The following is a 20,077-nucleotide window of genomic DNA, read 5'->3' as shown; positions in this document are numbered from 1 at the left end:
GCCTGGGCAAGGGGCCTGGGCTGGCCAGTAAGGGAGCTAGCTCCCTTATCTCCCTCCCTGATCTCTTGCAAATCAGCTGCTGAGTGGGTCCTTTCAACACTCTCTTTCCCTCTTGTTAGCCTTTAGCTCAGGCATCCCCAAACTGTGGCCCTCCAGATGTTTTGGCCTACAACTCCCATGATCCTTAGCTAACAGGACCAGTGCTCGGGGAAGATGGGAATTGTAGTCCAAAACATCTGGAGGGCCGAAGTTTGGGGATGCCTGCTTTAGCTCTTTCTAAAAAAACATACACACACACACAATCTGCCTTTAGCCCCTGGGCAATTTGGCTCCAGGGACCACACATTAGCTCCATAAGACGTACAGACATTCCCTCTTACTTTTTAGGAGGAAAAATGTGCGTCTTATGGAGTGAAAAATATGGTGCTTGCTGCAAGAAGCATTTCCTGCCCCTGAAGATACCGTATTTCTCAGGTTTTGAGTTGTTCCCACAGTCCTTCAGTGTGTGCAGAAAACCAGCTAACACTCTTGCTAATCATTTGCAAAGGAAAAACTTATCTGCTTGTACTACCCTCGAATGCTCCCTTTCTCTTCATATCTTCAAGGACTCCTGCTTATTATTTTTGTTGCTGTCCTACTCTTCTAGAAAGAAGCTCATGTTTGATTTAGTCTATCTGTGTCTAATCTTCTGAGTTACTGTTTTTCTAGGTTTATCTTTCTTTGTTATGAAATCTTGTACAATATCTGAATTTAAATGGATCTTATCAGATTGGGTTGTTTGCCTAGTTTTCAGGTTGCTGACTGCTCTAGCCTTACCTTGTTTTATTTCTGACAGTGTGCTCTGCAAATGGCAGGATTGTTTTAGGTTTAGTTTTTAAATATCAGTAAAGGTGATTTCAGTTTTATTGAACCTGGAACCCACACATTTAGAACTCTGCCGACAGAGTTTGAACAAAATGAAAAGTCAGAAAGCTGTTTCCCAAAGGCGTCACTTGCAGTTTGTTTAATATGGTGGACCTTTGCATGTCTTCACTTGTACCATGTAACATGTGACCAGAGCCACACATCCGTACACATCATATACCCAACTGCTTTCATTTTTCTACTCTTTGAAGCAGATCTATCCTAGTAGATGTTACATGTATAATGAAGGCACATATGATAGGGTTGCCATATTTCAAAAAGTGAAAATCCAGACACAAAAGTTGTTGAGCTTTTTTCTTTTTTGCTGAAGTTGTGTTGTTTTTTCTCCAAAATCTAAAAATAACAGAGAGGCTTCGAGCTCTTTTTAATGAAATTTGCCAAAATCTCCATATCCGACATGGACTGCCATATGTCTGGATTTTCCCAGACATTCCAGCAATTTCTGCCCGAGTGCTGTTTAATTGGACTGAATACCGGCTATGTCTGGGAAATTCCGGATGTGTGGCAACCCTAACATATGAATACCTGGCCCACCAGATACTGGAAATTTTCAGTTTCATCAGTTTTTCAGCTAGCTGAAAGTACCGTATTATCGTCTTTTCCCCTTTAAATAGTGACAGTTGATGCACTATGTTAATTTCCTGTCCTGATCAAAGTGACATCAGTCCTGCATCAGAATCTGGCAAGTGTGGTAGTGTGTGAAGAGGTCTTATGGGGTATTATTAAAGGGACAATTGCTTTTTTAAAAAAGAAAATTGAAGGTGGAAAGATAAACGGAACTGTGTCTCAACGTAGAATGAACTACTAGTGTGAAACAAGATCAGACAGTGTATTTTGCTTTCACTCAAACTGCAAAGGAGCAGACTGAAATCCCTGAGTCAGAAAACATTATATTCATTATATTCTTTTCAAGATTCTTGACCAATTCTTATGGCACCATTTTCAGTAGTACTTCTGAAATTGTTGAGTATTTTCTCTGAAAGCAGGAGTAAACCACAATCTCTAGATTGTCTGTCGTCTTTTAGGGTTGCTATCACACCAGTATGTTAAGTATTAAAGCTGGGACTCCTGGGTTTTATGATAAGAGTATTTATGTTTACACTTAACTAAATTCACTTTCAACGTGCTACTACTATTCTGTACAGACCACTAATGCTTCGTGAACATTTGCTGTACTTCTGTCGCTTTGCATTTCTCTCAGGAATTTGCCTTTGCATTAAGAAAGTTCCTGCACAGAGCACACACTGCTGTGGTTCTCAAAAAAGGTTTAATTTGTTTTTTTGTGTCGTAGAGCACTATTAATCCTGTTGATGCAATATATCAACCTAGTCTATTGGAATCTTCAGTGATCAGCACAATGCCTACCCAAACTGTCTTACCTTCAGGTATAGTATTTTTAAACTACTTGTGGAAATGTTTGTTTCTGAAACTTACGAAAATGTAATGTTTAGTATTAATAGTAGATACCCTGTTTCAGCTCAAATGTGAATTATTTTATATACACTTTCTCCCACCCCACCCCCCAAAAAATCCCTTTATTTCTTACATACAAACATACATACATACATACATAAAAATGTTAGGCTGCTGCCACACCAATTCCAGCATGACGAACAGCAGGCAGACAGGCTAGCAGTGTGGGTGGCAGGTGACCCAGGGAAGCTGTTTAATGAAGGAGGGGAGACGCTTCATGAAGTGGTTTGGCAAGATGTTCTGTTAAGCACCACCCCTTTAAAAGAGGGTGGGGCTTGGGGCAAGCGGCGAAGGGATAGTTGTAAAAGGAGGAGGGTTTGGTCAGGTGTGGGGGAGGGGGAGTTGGCAGGTACGTGGGGTTGTTGAGTGGAGCTGGCAAGGACAACAACCCCAGCATATACAGTGGCACCTCGGTTCTCAAACTTAGTTCTCAAACTTAGTTGGTTCAGAAACCAAGCCATGGCTTCCAAGTGGCTGCAGAAGTTTCCTGCACTCAAATCGGAAGCCATGTCGGATGTTCCGAAAGACATTTGCAAACCGAAACACTCACGTCCGGGTTTGCGATGTCCGGAAGCCAATGTGTTCGCTGAATGTGGTTGCATAAAGGATGTAGCTTATAAGCTATATGTGCTGTGCTGCTGCTTTGGAAATTAGCTAACTTTATTCTCTGTGCTGAAGTGTATTTGACTCTTTCCTCTTGTACTCAAATTAATGAATTCTTTTAACAAGTGGTGTTTTTATAATCTGTTCACATAGTAGTGTGTTTGCATTCCCTGTTTTCATTGCCTGTTCTTTGCATTAAAGATACTCAACTAAACTAGGAAATGTGGTAAAGCAGTGAGCGTTCATCTTCCCACACGAAGAGCAGAACAGCAGAATACATTCTGTGCCTAGGATGATACCATGAATACGTTAGGATTTTTGCTTACACCATTTCACTTGTCACTTTGTAATAACTTTTAGAACCAACCCAGCTTTGCAAATCAGAGCAGCGACCTTCATCCTTGGCAGTTGGACCAGTTGTAGCATTAATTGGAAGTCACCAGACTCCAACACCAAATAGTACAGGTATAGCACAAATGCTTATCTTGTTTCAAAATACACTCCCAGTTTGGTGGGAGTGGGGCGCCTGTGGACCTCCAGATGTTGCTGGAGTACAACCCCCATCCTTTCTGATCATTGGCTGTTCTCTCTAGAACAGATGGGTGTTGTAGTACTGCAACATCAGGATTTGAATGGTACCCCTTTTCATGATGCACATGCTTTATTGGTGATTTCATAGGCTCCCACTATTTCCAAGTGGATGGAATAAAACCCTGGTGGTGTTCTAGCTCAGGGTGGCTAACCTGGTGCCCTCCAGACATTGCTGGACTCGAACTCCTATCCGCCTCAACCTGAACCAATCAGGAATGCTGGTTGGTGTGTGCTGGTTGGGAGAGACAAGCCTTACATCCAATCACCTCTGTTCCAGGTCTCTTCCATTCCTTTGATTGTTGTTGGGTGTGTGTTTTTTAAAGATACTGTGTTTAGATCTATTTATAAATCATTATTGATCTTGAACTTCATGAGCTAATAAAAGTTCAGCTACTTATGTTTTGTTTGAAAACAACAAACTGATTTTTTAAAAAACATTTATACGCATAATCATTACAGGAAGTGGCCAGTCAGCACCTAGCAGCAGTTTGACTTCTCCGAGCCGTGCCAATATTTCTCCAAATACAGTTCCAGATTTCTCTTACTCCAGCAGTGAAGATGAATTTTATGATGCTGATGAATTCTATCAGAGCAGCTCATCCCCAAAGAGATGTTTGGAGTAAGTGATGGGAAGCCTACGAACACTATTTTCCCTTGAGAACTGTCAAAGTCGGTACATATACTGAACACATTCCATGCATGTAGCAGAAATCATTAGGACAGTGGACAGTGCTCAGTGATGTCCTTCTGCTTGCACAACAGGGCTTATGGTTTCTTACCTCACTCCTGCAGCTCTCTCTATGCCCTCAGAATCTGTTCCACAGGATCCCCAAACCCTCCAGAGCAGATTTTGGGGGGTGAGAAAGGAAAGAGATGCTCATTGTACAAGTGGGCAACAGATCAAACTGTGTTGGATCTAACCCAGGATTTTTACTCCGCTTTCTCACTTTCTTAAAAATAAAGTACAATTCCAATTTTAAAAATTCATACTGTGAATGAAGCAACTATAATGTGCCAACATTATGCTTTGCGTGGATATGAAAATTGCACATATTCTCATAGAAGCTAATGGAAATTGATGTTTTATTTTTAAGCTGCTATGTAGTGCACAGAGGTGTTCCTCAGTTCACAGGCTTCAGCCATCAACTAAGTAGTGAGTTGCTTATAGCCATCTAGCCTTTAAACTCTGCTAAAGGTGACCCACCATATACAGGCTAATTTGGTCAACAAGACAGTTCCTCCCACACCTGATGTCAAATGTAATGGCAGGCAAAAACAAAGCTGCAAAGGAACCAGTTGAGAGTCTTAAAAGAGTGCTCCTGGCAGGCAGAGTTTTGATTTGGCGCCCTTTAAATTTGGTGACAAATACAGGCTTCACTGGGATTGGTTCCACTTGGGAACTCCTGAGGGCAGTCCCTGCCAAAAGTAGGGGTTCCAATCAGGACTAAGTACAACTCCCACTGCAGGCATTTTCCTTGTAAGGAAAAAAATCAGTGTACTTTAGTTTTTTTCCTTTGTAGTTGGGCCACTATGATGTCAGGCAGTTGACCTGCCTATCAAAGTGACCAACAACATAGAGTAATGGCAGGTGAATTCTGATAATGTATGTAAAGAATGAACTTTTATTTATAAGTGAAGTAAGTGGAAGGCTGCTGAACACAACAGAGGTTTCCTTTTCTACCCACTGTAGCCCCCTGTGTTCCCTGAAAAGCCTCTATTGTGGGTCAGCAGACTCTTGGAGGCTTAACCTCTGGCTACAATCCTTAAATCTTTTAAAATGCTAAATGAAAGTGAACTATTGGCCTTCCTTTGGTCTCTTTTCCATGCCTTAAAGCTGCTCTTTATCTGCCCTGGAATTTACTATTTCTCAGCCATTCCCCAAGTGTGGGAGTTCTTCACATCCTTATCATGTTTGTCATGGTCTAAAATGCTTTGTATCTTTCTGTAGCTCTTCAGGGCCTGGGGCAATCCTAACTCGTAGCAGCACAGGAAGTAGTATGAAGCGTCCAGACACAACAGAGTCCCTCAACTCTTCCATGTCTAATGGGACAAATGATGCTGGTAAGAGAAGTCCACAAACCATCCAGGGCCCCAACAGCACTCTGCTACAAATTGCAGCACATATAGATACTACAAGACTACTTTTTCTTCTCTATGCTAAGTAGCGAGGATAAATTAATCTTTTTCTGCATGCTTACTTTCAATATCTGTGCTATTGTTAAGGGAAAAAAACCCAATGTTTGCCAATCTTGGGGTATTAGATAAGGTGTGGGGAACCTTCCCCCACTTGGGCTGACAGTGGGTGGGCCCAGAGCCCTCGTTTTCTTTCCCTCTTTCTGCCGCCTTCTTCCTCATTTTCTCTCACACATGAAATTAAGGCAAACAGGTTCCCCACCCCTTAATTAGATTTTAATTATTTGAATATTTTCTACTTCTTCAGTAAAGCAAGTGTTGAATGCAAGTTTATTATTACAGATCTGTTTGATCCCCTTGACGATAGAGATGACGATACTGAAGGGGAATCAGTGGAAGAACACAAAAGCGTTATCATGCATCTTTTGTCACAAGTTAGGTTAGGAATGGACTTAACCAAGGTAAGAGTCAAAAGGAGGTTCATGGAGTTTGAGTGGTTAGTGGCCTTAATTGCTTTGAGTGCAAGATTATTCAGTCATCAAATAAATCAATTTTGCATCTCCTCTATCCTAAATCCTAACTACGATCGTTGAATCTGCATGTGTTAAACTTGCACGAACTTGTTTGTAAGTAATCTTTTCTATGGCATGGATTGTTACATGCTCAAATTCAAAACAGGGTGGCATCTAATTGCTGCACTCTTACAATGATATTTGCACAAGATGCGCTGTCCACACTGCAGTGTCCACACTGACTTTTTTTGCGGAGGGGGCCATAGAACAGCCCTAGTTGATGACATGATTCAGCGTTTAATGTTAGGCTTGTTTGAGTCTCACTGAAATTAATTTGACTGGAGCATTGAATTTGATTTCATGGAGACAATCTTATGTTTTTTATTCATCTCATCCACATGTGATAGTAAGCCCTAGTCTAAAAAACACACACACAAGTAATAAGTAAATAATTTTAATATGAAATTCAAAAAGTACAAGGAGCAAGCCTTGGTTTCTGCTCATGGTGAGTGCTGGTTTTTATGTAATGCTAAGCCAGTTACTTGGATGGGTTAGCATTACATACTGAAGAGCAAATCGGGCCAAATTGAGCAGCATGTTCATTATTTATTGCTTTTAAACTGAGATGAGTAGTGATTTCTCACATCTCCAAACAGGTGAAATGAATAGAGTTTCCAATGTTGTTTCTGTTTTGGATTCTCCCCCATGCTCAACATTCTGGGCCGTTCTTTTAATAAACAATATTGGGCACGTAATGGATTCCTTCTTTAGCAACAGGCTGATCACAAACCTGAAGTATATTATGTCCCTCCTTTAAAACTTTCTTGGATGTATTATGTAAAATAATAATAATCCCCGTACTGAAAAGCTTAGTGGAAAGGACCAGCTGCTTTAAGTGTGGTACCAGCAGTAAGTGCTGACCCTTAGAAATGTCAAATTATGCTTAAGCAATTTTGAGCAGCGTTAAGACTTAATGTTTTTTAGATAATGAAATGCTTACGAGTCTTGTGTGTTTCTTCCCTCAGGTGGTTCTTCCAACTTTTATTTTGGAAAGAAGATCACTTTTAGAAATGTATGCAGACTTCTTTGCACATCCAGACTTATTTGTAAGGTATTCTCAATTTTGTTTTCATACAACTTACATACCTGCAGTAGTGCAAGCTTTATATTCATTTGCATGGAATCCAAGCACATAGGTGCACAGTTCCACTTCAATGGATGCATTTTTGTCTAAGGACCATGATCTAATTTGAACATATACATGATTTGCTGCCTACTTGTTAGGCGGATCCAGCTGCCTCTAGCAATATTGGGACTGAAACTGGGCAGCTAGTTTTGCACTGCTGATAAAGCATTTTATCTTGCAGGTAGGAATGGTAAGGTCTTTTATGTGTAGCTAAACCATCAGTTAGATTTTTTTTCTCAGTCCGGTTTTAAACATCTTGAATAACTTTTTTGTGGTTTCAATTTTTTTTTATTTTTTTTTATTCTATTATGTCTTTTCTAGTATTAGTGACCAAAAAGATCCAAAGGACCGAATGGTTCAGGTGGTAAAGTGGTACCTCTCAGCTTTCCATGCAGGAAGAAAAGGGTCTGTTGCTAAAAAGCCTTACAATCCCATCCTGGGAGAAATATTCCGGTGTCACTGGGTGCTGCCAAGTGTAGAACAAGAAGAAACTACGGTTAGTAAAAATTACTTTAACAACTTGTTTACAAAATACAACTCCCCCCCCTCATTCATTTCATAGGAGTTTTACCTCTCATTTCCATTTTGTTGAGCGGTAGGGACAATTCACCACATTTAAGTTCAAGATGCCTTGAACAACCCCAGAGCTTGAGAAATTTAGTTTTTCTTATTCAGCATCAGACCTCATGCTGTCTCATAGCATTTAGATCATGTATTTATTACAGCTATATTCCACATTTCGTCCAGGGAGCTCTAGACTACATAAATGTTTTTTTTTTCCCTCCCATTTTATCTTCACAACCCTGTGAGATAGAATAAATGGAGTGACTTTTGGCCCGTGGTTACCCACTGAGCTTCATGGTAGAGTGAATATTTGAATCTAGGTCTCCCAGAGTTACATCATACTTTATTGACCGGAAGGCTTTGGTGATAATGTGAGCTAGCTCTTACAATGGGTTTATTTTTCTTCCCTTCCATCTTCTTAAGACCACTTATTTGACTTGATCATCATCCTTGTCTAATACATGGGGGACTTGTAGATAGCATTGAGGGCCTTTCCAGACTAGTTTGCTTCACATTGTTCATTTTGGGGGAGAGCACATTTTGTAAATGATACTTTATATGTGGGCAAATGCAATGACGTTTCCTAGTTGGTGCATCCAATCTGAGAGTAAACTTTGTGGAACAAAGTTTGTCCACTACCGCCTTACAATCCTATGCAGACATTTCCCACACCACGCATGGTATTTGACCTGGAATGCTCAGGCCCGCCTCCCTTGTCATACTCATAGATGCTGATTACATAGGCCATATCCATGTGATGTCTACACATCATGCTGTAGTGCACTTCCTCTACTGTGCAAGTCATACTGTGTGCCCAGATTTATTTCACAGTCTCTTCCTAGGCATACAAATCATGCACAACCTAGATAATAGCATACATTGTGCCCTTGTGTATTTTACCCTTTATTCTATGCATCCTTGGAAGATTTAGATAGGGAACACATCTGAATACCTCGGTATACATGTTAAAAAGACTGTGTATCATGTAACATTGGAATACGTCTTTATAGGAAACTCTGGCAGATGGACCACTTCCATGGGTTACCCAAAACAGTGTAACGTTTGTAGCGGAACAAGTTTCTCACCACCCTCCAAGTAAGTGAAGAAGCCTATTGCAGATTTTTAAAAGCTCTGTTTTAATGCTGATGTTTAGTCAGTGTTGGGCTTTGCTGCTGATTTTTTACTTGAGAAGTAAATAATAAATCTCAATTTGTGCTTTGCAGGTGTTTTATTCTGAATTTATTGCTTTATAGTTCACTATTTCTTTCTGTCCTTAAGTTTCAGCATTTTATGCAGAATGCTCTAGCAAGAAAATACAGTTCAATGCCCACATCTGGACTAAGTCAAAATTCCTGGGAATGTCTATTGGCGTTCATAATATAGGCCAAGGTATGTCTACTGTCACAGAAATGTGCATCTATTTCCTGATTCTCTAAATAAATTTATTTATGAGAAGGTATTTGATGAATTACTTTTTCATGCTGGATAACATTTCTCATTGAAGGCTGGTGACAATCACAGCAGTAGTCACAAACCAATACAGAATCCTTTGGGTCTTGCTTTTCATTATAAAAAAGGTCTCACTGTACACTGATTGCCTGCAGCAATGTTTGCAAAGGCTCCAGCTCATCCTGATGCCATATATTTATGGCTTCAACTGACCCAAGAGAACTGAAGTCACAATATGACTGGCATTAACTATGGGGCATAGTTCAGCATGTGTATTGTCTGTAGAAGATCCCCATTTCCAGTTTTAAGAGGGAGGGGAACCACTTGGGCCGCAAGGATAAGAAAGTCGTCTGCCCAGACCTCCTAGAGTACAGCTACTGCAATTGATAATACTGAATGTATGGCTGTTTCTTTATTGCATTGCCTTGCATATTTGTTCTTAAAACATGGCAGCAGAGCAAAAAGTAATGGGCAAACAGGAAAGAGATTTATTGGACCTTCGGGAGGAATTCAGAGAACAATAATTAAAGATTCAGATATGCTGCGAAATACCCAAAACATTTCAAGGGGCAGGAGAATAGGTTCTCTTCATGGCAGAATTTTTATTCTTTCTGTGGTCCTTTGTTATCTTATTTCATATGAAAATGCGGTCTTATTCTCATAATGCCCTATTTATTCTCTTGCAGGGTGTGTATCATGCCTAGATTATGATGAGCACTATATTCTAACATTCCCCAATGGTTACGGGAGGTAAGTGACTTCACACTTGTCAGCCATTTATTTTATGATAGCAAATGTTTCTTTTCCTAACTCTTTAAGGGCCTCTTCTGTTACCTTGACAGATCTATTCTCACAGTGCCATGGATAGAGCTGGGAGGAGAATGCAGCATTAGCTGCTCCAAGACAGGTTATAATGCGACCATAATCTTCCACACGAAACCTTTCTATGGTGGGAAAAAGCACAGAGTTACAGCAGAAATCTTGTAAGTATATTCAGCGGTTTTAAGCAACAAACTCATTTCATACTTGTGGTAGTAAGAGAATAAGACACAAGACAGGAAGTACAGCTACTGGCACCTTAAGCCAGTGCTTTGGATAGGTACTCAACTTGTTATATAATTATGAATACTATTAGTAGTGATGAATCCTGTTTTATATCTTTTCTTTTAGTTCTCCTAATGACAAGAAATCTTTCTGTTCAGTTGAAGGAGAATGGAATGGTGTCATGTATGCAAAATATGCAACTGGGGTAAATCATTCCTTTTTCTGTTTTGTTTTAATCAGTAGGCTAGAGGAACATGTTGTGGCACTCAAAGAAAATACTGATTATCCAAAGCATGTCATCTGAATTCCTTTTCCTGTTGCTAGTAAATTGGCTTCAGCCCAAAAGCCTTTTAATGGATAAAGCCTTTTAATAATATCCTAGGTGGCCACCGAGTGAATTGCGCTTCTTGAAGGTTGAGGCTCAGCATATTTGGGGGCTGATATTGATGCTAGAGCATTGCAGCTGATGGCATCTCTGGTGTGAAATTTAATTGCTCCAGAGAAATTTTGCAGATTGCAAAACCTAACGATAAATAAAACCTAGATGGTGAACAAATTGAAATTGAAAAATATAAGCAATAATAGTGCTGATTCTTTCTTTAGGAGAATGTAGTCTTTATAGATACCAAGAAAATGCCTATCATTAAGAAGAAAGTAAGAAAACTAGAAGATCAAGAAGAATATGAATCCCGCTGGTAAGCATAACTCTTCTTCCTCCCTTGCCTACCTAGACCTTCAGGTAAATAGAGGTTAGTGGCCTGGATCCTGAATTCCTACCAGCATAATTTCCCTCACATGACACTCCTACTAGAATTAGCAGGGAGGGGAAGATGGTGTGTTTGCAGACTCCTCCTTCCACCTATGTGGGCAGGGGGCTGGTTACAGAGGAATCTCCAAAATGCTTCTCCCTTCCTCCTGCAATAGCCTCTGCTGGATCTGTCTTTTCTGTAAATGGAAGCAGATTTGCAGAAGACTCTGGGTCTCATAAATCTAATTTGCTTTAAATTAAATATCAATTACTTAACCTCTATATTTTGATAGAACAAGTGCATTGTTTAGCTGTATTATGTGAAACAATCTACTTTCACATACTAGGAAATAAATCATTATTTATTTATTGCATATAACATGGATTATGCAGTAGCATGGGATGAATGTCAGTCATCAAGGTTTTGAAACAAAATTTGCCATCTGCCTATTTATCTTCCTTCATGGATGATTTCCCCCTCATCTTAGTTTAAAATCTTTCTCCTGAACCCGTGATAAGAAATGAGTTTTGTATCATGTTGTATAAATATTATTTTTTTAGCTTATGGAAAGATGTAACTTACAACTTAAAGATCAGAGACATTGATTCAGCTACTGATGCAAAGCATAGGCTTGAAGAAAGACAAAGAGCCGAAGCCAGAGCCAGAAAGGAGAAGGAGATCCCATGGGAGACACGGGTACGTTTTAGTCAATACCTTTGTAAATCTTCCTGTTCCTTCTATGACACTATTAATTGAGTACTCTTCTCTTCCAGCTATTCCACGAAGATGGAGAATGCTGGGTTTATGATGAGCCACTACTCAAGCGACTTGCTGCCAGTAAATATTAAGTGGATCACCTGTATGAAGTTTAAGCCTTGGCTTAGTGGCGATAGTTGTAACTTTCAAGTACTCTTCTTTTGGAGAGCCTGTCTCCAGTTACAGTTCCTATCTCAGGGATACTGGATTCACTGATGCAGCGAACAATTAAAACAGGAAGAGCCTTGACTGTGTAGCAGTAATTTATATTGGCCTTTCCTGTCTGACCTACCATGCTTCTAGAAGAATTAACCTGGGCTCGATCCCCATCATATATGTTTTAACCACTGCTGTAAAAGGTGCAATGGGGCATTTGATTCCAGTTACATATGATTCTGGCATCCTACATATACATGACTTTACTTCATTAGAGCCAGTTAATTTGTGTAAATATGAGGATTCATACTGCCAGTTTAGAAAATGCAAGATTCTAATCTACCAACTGGTATGTTTTGGTTTTTTTTAAAGAAATCATTTTTTTGGCATTTCATTGTTTCCCCAAAATAACTTTGGTATTTTTAGAAACTAAAATGTAATTTTAGATTACCATTTGGTTCCTGCTGGTGCATCTATAATGCTTCATAAAATAGATTTTCAATTGTATGCATTGTTTTATTCCAGAGTAAACCTTTTCACAGCAAGAATGCTTTGAAAGAGCATTATATTCAAGTTAAACAATGCTAAGAATGTGTTTTGCTGTTAAACAGGGATATACTCATATGCACTTGAAAACCCAGGGCAATATGTGATACAAGCAAACAAAAGCAACCTCTTATATATACAGTTGTCATATGAAATATGATTACAAACACAATCTTAAGTAACCAGGTTCTTCTGTTCAGCAGAGCTAGTATTTCAGAAGATGGTTGGCCACAATTTGACCCAAGCACTTGTGTTGAAACCAATTTTACTGCATTCCAGTTTCTGTTAATTGTGTTGAACGCAGTGGGCTGGCTTTTACTGGCCTCTTTTTCCTTTAGTCTTCTAGACTGGTAACAACTTGGCCAGAAACATTATATAGGCAATAGGCAAAACACAAATGCTCCGGTAGGGTGACCAACCTATTTAAGACCAGTTATGATTAAATAGCAAAAAACAACAACTGCCTACTGCTTTAATATGTGCTTTATCCAGAATCAAGGTAATCTGAGTGACTTGTGCTTTTACTGTGGTGCTGCAACTGCCTAATACCCACTGTAGAAAACTCTTGTGGTAGTACAACTGGGACAAATGCATATAGTCAGTTGTTTCCCTTATGAGACAGTCTGTGAGTGCAACAGGCTGAGTTAGCTAGGTGAGGTGCATAAGAGCTTATTTGGGTAGGAAAGCTGGGTGAAAGCTCATAGGTTGCTCTTAAATTCTGTGCAAAACCACTGCCCCTTTTTATAATCTTTGTATAATGGGGCTATATAGCATATGCAAGTTTGTGTTTGGGGTTTAGCAGATTCTCTGAGGTGGGGTGGAGCCAGATAACCCTACTCTGCACTGAAAATGGGTGGCAGGGTTATTTGATGCATCACTTCCTTCTGTCTGGTTGCTTACTGTTGTTATACTGGAGAATGGGGACTGACTGGGTAATGAGGTGTACAATACTTTGCCTATAGAGCCTCTTCACCGCAGCTGAATGCATTGATGTTGCTTGGGCATATAGAAGCTGCAAATAGGCTAGCCTGCCTTGGGCACCCTATTCCACCCATTCTCTCAGTACAGAATGGGCTGTCTTGAGTTCTCCTTTCCCTCAAAAACTCAGTAGAACTGGCTGGCTTGTTTTGGTCTTTGTAAAGCTTTATATGACAAACTGTTACCTACAGGAAAATGCACATTTGGATGTGTCCCATTGCAGGTAATCAATTTAGAAAATGACCTATGGGGCCTGAGCTGTATATATAGTAGTTTGTGTAGGGAGGGTCTTCTGGGCTGAAGTAGGCTGTCTTCCAAACTTGTTATCAAATTAACAGGATTGCATTTCTTTCAACAAGGGCTACACTTTCTAAAATTAAAGTTAATGCAAAGTTAAGGGGTTCTGAAGTCCATCTAACAGCCTATACATAAAAAACCAGAACTTGAGATCTCATTAGTTTATTGCACATGGTATCTGAGCACTCATCCTGAATTATCTCATGCAAATTGTTCTTTCCCTTTTTTAAGGCCAAGGATGTTGTTACAGACAGGCAGGTTTATTAAGTAATCAACTACTCTAGAGAATTCTTGTTAATCACTTCTGTTCCCCAAACCAAACACAAAATGTCTTGAGGACTTGATACCCCTGATACTTCAACTTGACCCCATTTTATCTACGTAAATATAGCACTTCAAACAAAGAGACCTAATACATTAGATTGCTGGTGGGTCCAGCCCTTTATTTGGATGTCAGATTTTAATCTTCCTGTATTTTACCCACTTCACCAAGAGCACACTTGCTTATACCTTCTTTCTTCAAGGACATGCATGTAGCAGATTACTTAAGACAGTGGAAGGTATTATGCTACGTATTTTCCAGAAAGCATGATAGGTTGGATTCTTTGTAGTAAAGCAGATTCCCCAAGCTGCTCAGTAGTGAAGTTGTACTACACGTTATAGCACTCTGAGATGAGTTATTTTAATATCTTATGGTATGGGAGAACATTGAGTGCTGATGTATACACTTTGATGTCCTTGATACAGGTGATATTGGTCAAAGACGAAGAGTCCAAAAACATTAGCTGAGGTATTTCATTGCATGAGGGACTGTGAACATTAGTGAGAGATGAAGCTTCTGTATCACCTTCATGTATTCCAAATCCAACCACCTGCAATTTCAAAATAGCAAAGTTACCAACTGATAAATTTCACAACAAACAAAATACAGCCTTACCTTCCATAACTACCATTCACTTTCCTAAATTCACCCTAAACCAGGCACGGGTACCTGCATGATCTATGACTCCTTTAGTAACAGCTAATATTCTACTCAGCTGCTCTGCATATACAATTCTACATCCAAGTTACTACAGAACCAGGATTGTAATGCTAAACCTTTGAGTGAACCTTTTGGTTGCTTCTACTGTTTAATGGAAGCTCAAAAGACTTGTACCTACTTGCCCCATCCCAAGCACCCCCACCAAAAAAACACAATCCATAAGTAAACAAGTATTGTGGGGGTAGATTGAATGCTTCTTTCTAGCCTTGCAGAAAAAGAGCTTCACCTCTGCCCTGATAATTGCAGAAACAACAAATGTGTGCTCAGCCTCTAAGTCAGGGACTTCCAACACAGATTAGTCTCGGCGACAAATACATTTTTTAAAGTATAAATACTCACATGTACACTAAGCACTTTCCTTTCTTTACCTCTGTGTGCTTGAAACCAGTCAACTAGTTCTGACTGTGAAAGAGATTTTAGAGCTTCAATCTGAAAAAGATGGAATAGTTGAAAATGATAACACAGTACAGTAGTTGCATGTTAAGTAGGGTATCTAAATTAGCCCAAAGCATCGGCCATTTTCTTTGATCCATGAACTCTGTGCAGAATACAGCTGAACCTACCATTATCGTTCTCACTAACAGATAGTGAGACATTTTTTGCCAATTTACCCTCCCCCTGCAGCCTCCAAATGTACCCTCAAAATCAGTTCTAGAACATCAGAGGTGCAGGGAGAACAGTAAATTGGCAAAAACTCTTCCCCTTCCATTGAAGGGGGAAATCCTGTACCTTGAGCTCCTTGCAAAAAGGCAGGCTTTAAATTAATTAGCAGAAACATTCTGCTAGATCATAAACCTTTGCAGTTGTTCAAGGTCAATGCTGGAATACAATCCTGTAAAAATTTAAAGGAGATGCCTTCTGAGTTGCTCTTCTCAGGACCGCTAACATTAGCTAAAATAGGAGAAAAAGACAATAAACTCTGTGCCCATGCTCCCCGCATCAGTTGGAAAAAGGGGCAACCACCATACTCTTCACAAAGAGAAACAGGTTGCTCTACTCCAGTATTCTAACAGGGCGGAGTATATAAATTATTATTACAACAGAACAGTCCTATTTAGCTTGTTTAACTTGGCATGTTCAATGTCAGAGAAACCCAACCAGTGCAAATGTGTGTTGCAGGTTTATGAGGGGGTGCTTACTAAGACCTTTTGTGGACACACTGGCACCATAATGGCTATATTCCTGTAGCATTAGATACATTTATTTGTGGTAGTTGGGGTTTCACCTGTGTCTAAAGAGATTGTAGAAACCTGAACCACGCAGGAATTCTGCTGTTAAAAATAAAGAAGTCACTTACCTCCCGGACTAGTCTGTCAAACAGATATTGCTGAGTCACTACTTCTGTCCAGTTTCTATCTACCTCCTCACCAAGATGAGAATCTTCACATTCTTTTAATTTAATGAGAGCTGTGACCTGGGGTAGAAAAGACAAGCCACGCTAATCACACACAGTCGCTGTTTCTACAAAAAAGACTGAAGATGCCCCATTCACACTAATTCTTCTCTTGGCTAAATTTTGGCCACTTGCAGTACAGTGGTACCTCGGTTTACAAACACAATTGGTTCCGGAAGTCTGTACTTAACTTGAAGCGAACTTTCCCATTGAAAGTAATGGAAAGTGGATTAATCTGTTCCAGATGGTCCGCGGAATACTCAACCTGAAGCGTACTTAACCCGAGGTATGAGTGTATACCAGAAGTCCATACTTAACCTGAAGCAAACTTTCCCATTGAAAGTAATGGAAAGTGGATTAATCCGTTCCAGGCGGGTCCGCAGAGTACTTAAACTGAAAATACTCAAACCGAGGCATACTTAAACCGAGGTATGACTGTACAGTTCTCAGCCTCTCTGAGAATTTACTGATAAGAAATACAGTATAAAAATACTTTAAGTAAATGAATAGAATGGAATTAAATTATAGTAAGACAATTTGAAGCTGGCACATGGCCAAGTAAGGTGTGTATTAAAATCTGCTAAATACACTATAGCAAAAACAGTAGTTACAATGTAAGGTGCCCTGGAGCTAGGTTTCCTTTTTTTAGTCTGTATGTCCTCTACTCACATCATCACAAACATAGGCAGCAAGAGGACTCTTGCACACTTAGGCATTTTATGACAGTGGAATGCTCCACCAGACAAAGACTCCTCTTTGATTTCTGCAAATTATCAGCTGTGAAGTTTCTGGTCCTCAGATAAGTAAAAAAAAAACTTGAAACTATTGCTGGCACATAGATGGATATACAGAAGAGCATGACCTGATCAAGCTGTCCTTTTATTATTTTCCAGAAATGTTTTCCAATAAAGAAGCATCTTATTAAACCCTTTACCTGTGTCTTGAATGCTTCTTCTGACATTTGTTTGAGTTTTTCTTCAAAGCATGAAAGAAATTCTTCTATCTTGTTATCCACTAGTTCAGAGCTGAAAGCAATAACAATTTATATTCAAACATTTATTCCTTGTGGCTGTTGCATTCAAGAGTTTAGTTCCACAAAATAGAAGTTGAATTCTACTAAAAGTATAAGCCTGTTTTTGAGAAACTGGAGCACTGCTCTTGAATTTTGCTTTTGCATGTTATCAGAATGTTAACTGAATACAAGTTTACCACAACAAATTTCCTTGTGGAAACCACCATCTCAATTGGGAGTAGAGAGAAACTATTTCCTGCACCATGGGAAAATGCAATCCAGCATTCCAGGAAAGGAAATCCTGGGTAAAATAAGACAGCAGCCTAAGGGCAGGATGAACCAGACACATACTCCTAGCGCCAGCAGGATCCCTATCCACAAGAAGACCCTGGACTGGGAAGAAATGAGTCAAAGAGCAAATATTCCTCATTCTGCAGTCCGTGATTTATTTATTTTTTGCTGATCCTTATTTATAAATTACAATACATTACAGCAGCAGACAGTCCATACTCACGTTAAGCCAAGAATAAGCATGTAAATATACAGTGGTACATCGACTTACGAACGACTCGACAACCCTAATTTTTCGACTTGCGAATGGGGCAAATGGCCGTGTGCTTACAAATGTCTCAACATCCGAAAGGAAACCGTGGCAGTTTTAGACAGGGATTTTTTTGACTTACGAATTTTTAGATAAGGGTTGCTTTGACTTGCGAATTTTTCCGTTTCCAATGCATTCCTATGGGAAACCGTGATTCCAATGGCGCTTTTCGACTTACGAATTTTTCGACCTACGAAGGTGCCTTTGGAACGGATTAAATTCGTAAGTCGAGGCACCACTGTGTAAGTTAACAGGAGTGAGGTGGATAGACCAAAGGTGAGATGGATAACCTGTGGCCCTCCAGATGATGTTGGACAACAGCTCCCAGCATCTCTAAACATGCTGGCTGGAAATTAGAATCCAACATATAGAAGGCTACAGGGTACCTATCATTGGAATAGAGAGGTATATGACACATACTGTAAACTACTCTCACAACAAAAACAGCCACAGTGCTGTGAAATAGGATGTAAAGACATTTTAAAAACAGGTGTGTGGAGCAGAAGCAACAAATGAGTACAGTGGTACCTTGGTTCGCATATGTTTTGGATTAGAAACAACGTCAAACCCGGAAGTGCGTGTCCTGGTTTGCAAACTTTTTTTGGATTACAACCCATTTTTTTGGATTATGAACAACTTTCTTTGGGAGGCCCCATTGTTGAAAGTGCACCTTGGGTTACAACCTGTGTTGAGAAGAACCTGATTGATAAACCCGAGAATCAGCAAATAAAGAATAATATAAAGATGTTACAGACACAATTCTCCATGTTGATCAATCAGGAGATTGAGTGGAAAATAAAACAAATGAGACAAAGAAATTTCGAATCGGCGAATAAAACAGGAAAACTGTTGGCTTGGCAGTTAAGGAAACGTCAAAATCAGAACATAATAACTAAGATTAAAACAGAGGGAGGAGTGACGGAAGATCCAAAGGAGATTAAGAAAACCTTTCAAAAATTCTATAAGGATTTGTATTGCAAAAAGAAAGAAGATGAGAAGAAGATCAGTGAGTATCTAGGAAAATATGGCTTGAAACCAATTCCAGAAGAAGAGAGGAAGAAGCTAAATAACAGGATAACGATATAAGAATTACAACAAGCAATAGGGAGAATGAAACAAGGTAAAGCCCCAGGACCAGATGGTTTAACGGCGAAATATTATAAAGTACTGAATGAACTGTTGGTTCCAGTTTTAGAGGAAATGATGAATGATATTCTGTTGGGGGGAAAGATCCCAAATACATGGAAAGAGGCATATATAACATTGATACCAAAGCCGGATACGGATGGCTTAGAAGTCAAAAATTATAGACCAATCTCATTATTGAATAATGATTATAAACTTTTCGCAGATATAATGTCCAAGAGATTGAAAGAAGTTTTAAATCAAATAATACATAAGGATCAGGCTGGTTTTCTTCCTGGTAGACAGTTAAAGGATAATGTAAGACACATAATAGATGTAATAGAATATCTGGAGACCAAGATAGATAAACCAGCTGTTTTGATGTTTGTAGATGCTGAGAAAGCTTTTGACAATATATCTTGGCAATTTATGAAGAGGAATTTGGAATCAATGGTTGGGAAGAATACATTTGTGAATGGGATCGAGGCGATTTATTCAGAGCAAAAGGCAAGATTGATAATCAATAACACCCTAACAGAATATTTTGAAATCACAAAAGGAACTAGACAAGGCTGCCCTCTATCACCGTTATTGTTCATCATGGTCCTGGAAATATTATTGATCAGATTAAGAGACCTATCTACAATTAGAGGTATTAAGGTAGGTGCAAAGCAATTTAAAGTGAAAGCCTTCGCAGATGATTTAGTTTTAACATTGGAAAATCCAAAGGAAAGTGTTGCAGAAGCTATAGAAGTAATGGAGAAATTTGGCCAATTGGCAGGATTTAAATTAAATAGACAAAAAACCAAGGTTATGGCAATGAATATGACGAAAGAAGAAAAACAGGAATTACAGTTAAAACATGGCCTCGACGTGGCTAAAAAGGTAAAATATCTGGGAATATGGATGACAGCAAAGAATATTAATCTTTATAGTGATAATT

At 39.3% G+C, this 20,077-nt stretch overlaps 2 protein-coding genes across 7 annotated transcripts in view; one reads left to right on the top strand and one right to left on the bottom strand.

Annotated features, from left to right (window-relative positions):
- Positions 1-12,645, top strand: part of OSBPL9 (oxysterol binding protein like 9) — a 62,294-nt gene extending 49,649 nt beyond the window's left edge. For all 6 annotated transcript variants that reach the window (XM_060276911.1, XM_035122700.2, XM_035122699.2 and 3 more), the window contains 15 exons: positions 2,216-2,309; positions 3,361-3,465; positions 4,051-4,210; positions 5,540-5,652; positions 6,067-6,185; positions 7,262-7,347; positions 7,744-7,918; positions 8,997-9,081; positions 9,265-9,375; positions 10,122-10,185; positions 10,278-10,418; positions 10,606-10,684; positions 11,083-11,174; positions 11,789-11,924; positions 12,002-12,645. In XM_060276911.1, the coding sequence (XP_060132894.1) occupies positions 2,216-2,309; positions 3,361-3,465; positions 4,051-4,210; positions 5,540-5,652; positions 6,067-6,185; positions 7,262-7,347; positions 7,744-7,918; positions 8,997-9,081; positions 9,265-9,375; positions 10,122-10,185; positions 10,278-10,418; positions 10,606-10,684; positions 11,083-11,174; positions 11,789-11,924; positions 12,002-12,076 (1,635 nt within the window). In that variant the 3' untranslated portion in view covers positions 12,077-12,645. The remainder of the gene's footprint in view (positions 1-2,215; positions 2,310-3,360; positions 3,466-4,050; positions 4,211-5,539; positions 5,653-6,066; positions 6,186-7,261; positions 7,348-7,743; positions 7,919-8,996; positions 9,082-9,264; positions 9,376-10,121; positions 10,186-10,277; positions 10,419-10,605; positions 10,685-11,082; positions 11,175-11,788; positions 11,925-12,001) is intronic.
- A 1,729-nt stretch (positions 12,646-14,374) lies between these two features.
- Positions 14,375-20,077, bottom strand: part of NRDC (nardilysin convertase) — a 32,111-nt gene continuing 26,408 nt past the window's right edge. Inside the window, exons 28-31 of the mRNA XM_035122697.2 lie at positions 17,331-17,421; positions 16,301-16,417; positions 15,343-15,432; positions 14,375-14,833 (exon numbers count right to left, since the gene is read on the bottom strand). Coding sequence (XP_034978588.2) covers positions 14,639-14,833; positions 15,343-15,432; positions 16,301-16,417; positions 17,331-17,421 — 493 coding nt within the window. The 3' untranslated portion in view covers positions 14,375-14,638. The remainder of the gene's footprint in view (positions 14,834-15,342; positions 15,433-16,300; positions 16,418-17,330; positions 17,422-20,077) is intronic.

Source organism: Zootoca vivipara, chromosome 7 (genome assembly GCF_963506605.1).
Source record: "Zootoca vivipara chromosome 7, rZooViv1.1, whole genome shotgun sequence".
NCBI classification, from domain to species: domain Eukaryota; kingdom Metazoa; phylum Chordata; class Lepidosauria; order Squamata; family Lacertidae; genus Zootoca; species Zootoca vivipara.
Note: the sequence above shows the minus strand (reverse complement) of the source record. Positions and strands in the feature narration are given on the sequence as shown.